We start from the raw sequence: 7,419 nt of genomic DNA, 5'->3' as shown, positions 1-7,419 counted from the left end.
TTCTTTAAATGTCTAATCTCGCAAACCTGACTGCCTCATCCTCATGTGCCAATTTCTCGTATAGAAATTTACATACATAACAATGCGAAAAACTTCCTATAATCGTGGCTCTTCCACATCCCCCTTCCCTATTCAAACTCTCAAAAGTCGAAGTAGCAATGAGGCCTCCGTGGGCTTCACTCTCATAAACCCTTCCCTAAAACCCCACAACAACATCCACATCTCTCAATGGATTTAAGAAAGCTTCCGATCGCCAAACCCGCTTCTCTCTTCTACCCAACCACGCGCCCCTTGACCGGCGTCACATTCACCTTCCAACGCCGCCACGAGCCTCCTCCTCCTCAGCAGCCGCCGTCACAGCCTCCTTCCCCACCGCGGCCTCCCAACTCGGGTTTTCTCAACTGGGTATCTTCTGTTCTCTCAAACCCATCTCTGGATTCTTCTAAATGTGAAACCCTCATACCCCTTTTGTCTCCTCACCAATTTGATCACTTGTCCTACTCCATCAGGTCCAATGTCAACCCCAAACAGCTCTTAATTTCTTTCACTTTGCTTCTCACTCCTTTAAGTTTCGCTTTACTGTTCGGTCTTTCTGTGTTTTGATTCAATTGCTCATTGCTTCAAATCCCTTGTCCCTCCTGCTAGACTGCTTTGATTCGTTTGATTGATGGGAATGTACCTGTTTCTCAGTAGTAAGCATCAAGTTGGCCATTGCGATTTTGGAGTTGAACAATGTGTCCCAACCTGCTGTTGGGACTCAGGCATTGGATATGTTGGTTCATGTTTACTGTACCCAGTTCAAGAATTTGGGGTTTGGTTATGCCGTTGATGTGTTTGAGCACTTTTCAAAAAAGGGTGTGTTTCCATCTTTGAAGACTTGTTTTCTGCTGAGTGCTTTAGTGAAGGCTAACGAGCTTGAGAATTGCTATTCTGTATTTGAAGTTATGAGCCGAGGTGTTTCTCCTGATGTGTGCTTGTTTACTACTGCTGTCAATGCGTTTTGCAAGGGAGGGAAGGTGGATGAGGCATTGGCTGTGTTCTCGAAAATGGAGAGCGTTGGTGTTGCGCCGAATGTGGTTACTTACAATAGTGTTATACACGGGTTATGTAAGAGTAGAAGATTGGAGGAGGCTTTTCAGTGTGCTTATGGTTTGATTAAGCAGGAGAAGTTTTACGAGGCAAATTGTGTTTTCAAGGAAATGCGTAGTAGGGGATTTGTCCCGAATGAGGTTTCATATAACACTCTGGTTGATGGGTATTGTACAATGGGAAATATGGTTGAGGCAGTCAAGATAAGGGATGATATGGTATCGAATGAGGGTTACGCCTAATTCTGTTACTTTTAATTCACTACTGCATGGATTGTGTAAAAGTAATCAATTTGAGCATGCTGAGCAATTTTTGGACAAGATGCTAGCCAGTGGTTTACCGGTCAACCAAGTTGGGTTTTACTCTGTCATTCACTGGTTATGCACGATATCTAGGTTGATGCTGCACTGAAATTCACTACTGAAATGTTATCAAGAAACTTTAGCCCCAGTGATATTTTGCTTACCACATTGTTTGTTGGGCTCTGTAAAGATGGGAAGAATTTAGAGGCAATCGAATTGTGGTTTAGGCTATCAGAGAAGGGGTTTGTGACCAAGTCAATGACCTCAGATGCTCTACTCCATGGACTTTGTAATAGGTTGTTAGGCTAATCAAGGAAATGCTTGAGAAGGGTCTGACATTGGATAAGATATCATATGACACACTCATAAAGGGAAGTGGCGAGAGGTTTTGAGCTTAGGGAAGAGATGTCTAAGCTACAGATAAAAAATTTAGGTTGAATAAAAAATTATGGTCTTATGGCCAAATTTTATATATGTGAGGAGATGATAGAGGGGTACTGTAAATCTGGTGGTAAGTCGGTGATAAGAAAGTGAGTCAAAAATTCCATTGTTTATCATAAACTTATCAGTCCATATTGTATTGATGGGAATATGATTGGAGCTCTTAGCCTGTAATAACCCGATTTTCGGGGTCAATTTGTAAGGATTCGTTGAAATTTATAAACTTGATAAATTTATTAAATCGCGTATTTTTCGCTTCATAACGATGTGAAATCGAAGCGGAACCGCCTTCGGAAATCTAAGTCGGAAAAACGTTATGTTTTCGCGACGCGGGAGTCGACTTTTACCCCGTCGCTCATGTCCAAAAACTTCATTCAGGAAAGTTGTAGAGCTCGCCGATACGAATTCGTGGACACGTCACGCGTTGTAATCGGACGTCGTACGTGAAACTTATTAGCAATGGAAGTTAGTTTCCGATTTAAAAAAATGGTATACAAGGAAATTAATTGAAGCTAGGGTTTCCAATTTCGGAAACATTCACCCCGCAGCCCTCTTCTCTCTCTCTCTCTCTCTCTCTCTCTCTCTCTCTCTCTCTCTCTCTCTCTCTCTCTCTCTCTCTCTCTCTCTCTCTCTCTCTCTCTCTCTCTCTCTCTCCGACCCTCTCTCCTTCTTTCTCTTTCCGCCGGCGATCTCCCTCCACCGCCCGCCGTGCTCGACACCACCGGTGTCATTGGGACCGCACTGCCACAACGCGTCGATCGGTGGTGACGGCAACGCACCCGAGGCGGAAATCGAGCAGCGCCGACGGAGCACAGCCTCGGCTGCGTCGATCTCGACGTTGTCGGCGTCGCAGGAGCTCGGAGGCACTTTGACGAGCTGCAACTCCGTCGATCTCTGCCCCTCGATCCGAGACTTCACGGTGGGGATTACGGCGGTTCCCGGCCGGTCCTGGACAAGGCGGAGGTATGGTTGTGACCTCCATCTCTTCCTCTTGATTTCTCATGTTCAATGTGTGTTGATTTGGTGGTTGTCGCCATCTGTGACATTCCACCGGCGTCGCAGGAGCTCGGAGGCACTTTGACCAGCTGCAACTCCGTTGATCTCTCCCCCTCGATCCGAGACTTCACGGCGGTTCCTGGCCGGTCCTGGAAAAGGCGGAGGAATGGCTGTGACCCCCACCTCTTCCTCTTGATTTCTCATGTTGAATGTGTGTTGATTTGGTGGTTGTCGCCGTCTGTGGCGGCGCGCGAGCGCAATTGGAGTGGTGCACGAGCGGCAGGAGGCCGTGGAAGGGATGAGGATAGAAAATTGGTGAGAGCCACGCGTGGCAGTGGCGCGTGGGCTCCACGCGCTGCCACTGTAAGCGGCACGTGAGAGCCACGCGCATCTGCTTTATGTAGCGCGTGAACAGTGAGTTTTCAAACAGTAATTTTTTTGTAAAAAGTGATTTACTGTACGGTGAATGTAAAAAGTAATTTACGTATAACAAATGTAAAAGTATTTTATGTACAGTGAATGTAAAAGTAATTTACGTACAGTAATTGTAAAAATAATTTCTGAAAGGTAAATAAGTAATTAGTATTTACTGGATAAGTAATACGTAAGCAATATGTATATGAAAAGTAATACGTAAATAGTACGTACATGAACAGTAATACGTTAAAAGTATTTACATGAACAGTTATTTCGTAAAAACCGAAAATTGCTGAACAGTAAAACATTAGTATTATTTCGGCATTTGAGGTTTTACGTAACGTTTCTAATCACTTCTTATTCAATCTAGGTGATCAATTAATTAAGTGAATGAATTACTTTTAGTATTGTGGAAAATACGCTCAGAAAAACAAGGTGAGTAAATCTCACTATGACGAGTCTACCCTTGGTGGTGATTCAGAGTTACACTTATTTTAAAAGATCGAATTATGATTTGTATATGATATAGTGGGTTGTGTATGTGTATAAATGGTAAAATCGATACATATATATGAGTTGCTATATTATGTACTGTTATATTTTTATTTGCAAATGAGCTATTAATAGCAACGATATATATTTTATTTGAGCATGTGTTGTAACGACCCCAAAATTTCGAGCATAAAAACTCAAAATATAAAAGTCGTGAAACACCAAAACAATCTCAATGAATCGAAATCATTTTAAATGCCACAGCGGATCATTACTGAGTTCACAATACAATTCAGACAAACCAATTATTACAAACCAAATTTATAATCCAACATTATATAAAATGAAAATGTGATAATCCTCACAATCTCTCACAAAACCCACAAATAAATCCTCACAAGTTCTCACACACAAATCCACAATAAAAACCTCACCACAAGCAGGATAATGAACAACTTCGAGTCTTCAGAGTTGTCCCTCGATTTCCACTAATCAATACATGCGGAATTATCCCCTACATCTCGTATGAGTAAAATGAAAATATAACTCGCATACCAATATATACGAAAATCTACCAATCAACAAATATAAATTTACTCATGAGTCAATGGACGGCCCATCTGGTTGTCCCAAAAATGTATGAAAATAAAAGTGCTCATGAGAAATTGGGCAACCCATCTGTTTACCCAAATACATTTATAATACGGGTACTAATGAACGCTGGTACACCTTTGTTACCCCTCACGTAGTACACCGCCGATATTGGGCAACCTTCTGTTACCCAACATCTAAAAATATGAGTACTCATGAGCCGATAACCCATCTGTTACCTCACATGCAGTACTCCGGCAGAAAGACTAGAGCTCTAACTGTATCGTAACTTTCGCCCGGCCAAAGGCTAGGTTCCGACATATATGTACCTATTTACCATTTATACAATATATATATAATCCACTATATCATATACATGTTATATTTCATAAACACATCCGAAGATAAAAAAAAAACTTGTCCGAAGACAAAACGTTTTAACAAACTCCATGTTAAAACCACATACAATAATGATCACCTCATATTGTACAAATTAACTCGACATGCTCAATATATAATTCTCGTCATCAAAATGACATATTCACAATGAATTCATAACAGTATATAATCTAGCAAACTATATATATATGTACCTATTTACCATTTATAAAAATATATATATATATATATATTCCACTATATCATATACATGTCGTATTTCAATATTTAAAACTCTTGCAAAATCTTGAATCTCTGCAAGGGTAGATTCGTAAATATGTGAGATTTTACTCACCTTATCAACTCGAGCGTAATTCCACAATTCCCGAATATAATTCATTTCCTTGATTTATCGTTCACCTTGAAAAGATAAGAAAAGAATTTAGAAACGTTTCGTACACCTTAAATGCCGAAACAGTAATAATAAGTTACTGTTCAGCAATTTCTAGTTTTACGACATTACTGTTCATGTATTTACTATTCACGTATTTCTGCACAAATACACATTCATTACGTATCCATGTACGTGTACATACTATTTACATATTTCTATACGTACGAATACTATTCAAATGTAAATACTGTCTCAATAAGTAATAATGACTGAATTATCCTTCTGAAATTACTTTTTACATTTACTGAAAGTAATTTACATTTACTTTTACCGTACGTAAAATAAAATTTACATTTACCGTACGTAAATCACATTTTTACATTCACCGTCGTAAAAAATAAATTTTACAATTCACTATTTGAAATTACTGTTCACGCGCCGTCGCACGTAGCGGCGCGTGGGGTACAGCGCCGCCTCCGGCAGGCCGCGCGTGAGGCACACGCGCCGAGCCTAAGCCCGGCGAGTAACACGCCACCGCCGCCCCATTTCCCCCCCTCTCCTTCTCCTCCGCCCCTGCACGGCCCAAGGCCACCTCTAGACCACCTCACGTACTCACACGCGCCGCCTAAGGCGGCGGTGCTCAACTCTCCACCTACACCTCCGATCCTCCTCCAAAATTCTCCCAATCAATCCCAAAAAACCACACAATCACACACAACAATCAATTTCATCAATTCTTACCTAGATCGAACGGTGGAGGCTTCGATTCGTCATCGGTGATGCTTGAGAGGCTGGCGACGTCGATTCGAGCAGTGGCGAGTGTGTGCGAGGCTCGTCGAGCTTGAGGGTTGCAGCGGAGGGTCACGCGGTGCTCTAGGGACTGGCGGTGAGGGACACGGCGGCTTGGAGGCGGAGATCGCGATGCGATGCAGAGGGAGGCTCGGGGAAAGAGGGAAGGCTCTCGGCGGCGAGACGGAGCGTCGCGAGCTCGCGGTTTGGAGAGGAAGGTCGTGCGATCCTACTGAGCTAGGCGGTGCGAGTCACGGAGGGCTGAAGGGCGAGATCGCCAGCGGGGTCGTTCGGAGGGAGAGAGAGCTCGAGGGAAGAGAGAGAGATGAGAGGGAGGCGCGGTTTGGAGAGAGAAGGGGGTTTGCGAAAATGGAAACCCTACTTCTGATAAGTTTCCTTTTATACCCCTTTCTAAATCGGAAACTAACTTTCATCATTAATAACTTTTACGTACGACATCCGATTCGAACGCGTCACGTTCCCACGAACTCGTATCGACGAGCTCTACAACTTCCGTGACGAAAGTTTTCGCAACCGAGCGACGGAATAAAAGTCGATATATATACGTTGCGGAAACGTAACGTTTTTCTAATTAAACTTTCCGAGTTTTGTTTCGTAAAGTCGCAAACCACCAAATTCATTTTAATTGAATTTCACAACTTTATAGAATTCAAATCAAGACCAAATATTGTTCCGAAAAAAAAATAGGGTTATTATTATCTATCCCCCTTAAAGGAATTTCGTCCCGAAATTCAAGATCACTCAACAAACAACTGTGGATATCTAGTCCTCATGTCCAACTCTAGCTCCCAAGATGCATCACCCTCATCATGGTGACTCCACAATACCTTGACTAGCTCTACTTCTTTCCTCCGAAGCTTCTTTGTGGATCTATCCAGAATACAAACCGGCTCAACAACAAATGTTGCATTTTCGTTCACTTCAATGGTGCTATGCTCGATCACATGTGACTCATCCGGTACATACTTCCTCAACATGGAAATGTGGAAGACGTTGTGAACGCCCGACATGCTAGTAGGCAAGGCTAGTCGATATGCTAGTTCGCCCACCTTCTCAAGTATCTCAAAGGGCCCAACGTACCTCGGAGCCAACTTTCCCTTCTTGCCAAATCTCACTACACCCCTCATAGGTGAAACTTTCAAGAACACATGATCACCGATCTCAAATTCCACATGTCTCCTCTTTAAGTCCGCATAGCTCGTCTGTCTACTCTGAGCGGTCCGGATTCTATCTCGAATGATCGAGATCTTCTCCGTGGTTTCCTGAACCACCTCTGGACCCATCAGTGCCTCATCACCAACTTCGGCCCAACAGATCGGTGATCGACATGGTCTACCATAAAGAGCCTCATAAGGTGCCATGCCAATGCTAGAATGGTAACTGTTGTTGTAGGCAAACTCAATCAATCTCAAATGATCTTCCCAGCTACCCTTGAAATCCAGCACACAAGCTCTCAACATGTCTTCCATCACTTGATTCACCCTTTCCATCTGTCCATCAGTCTGAGGG

The 7,419-nt window shown here is 42.8% G+C and overlaps 1 protein-coding gene across 1 annotated transcript; it reads left to right on the top strand.

Moving 5' to 3' along the window:
• The first annotated feature begins 228 nt into the window (after positions 1–228).
• On the top strand, positions 229–1,829 carry LOC126795577 (pentatricopeptide repeat-containing protein At4g19440, chloroplastic). The gene is given in 8 exon segments (XM_050522389.1): positions 229–523; positions 526–650; positions 652–688; positions 691–1,316; positions 1,318–1,483; positions 1,486–1,683; positions 1,686–1,764; positions 1,766–1,829. Coding segments are annotated over 8 exon segments (1,590 nt in total).
• The last annotated feature ends 5,590 nt before the right edge of the window (positions 1,830–7,419 follow it).

This window comes from Argentina anserina, chromosome 5 (assembly GCF_933775445.1).
Source record: "Argentina anserina chromosome 5, drPotAnse1.1, whole genome shotgun sequence".
NCBI lineage: Eukaryota > Viridiplantae > Streptophyta > Magnoliopsida > Rosales > Rosaceae > Argentina > Argentina anserina.
The sequence above is the reverse complement of the archived record's forward strand: the minus strand, read 5'-3'. Positions and strand labels throughout refer to the sequence as shown.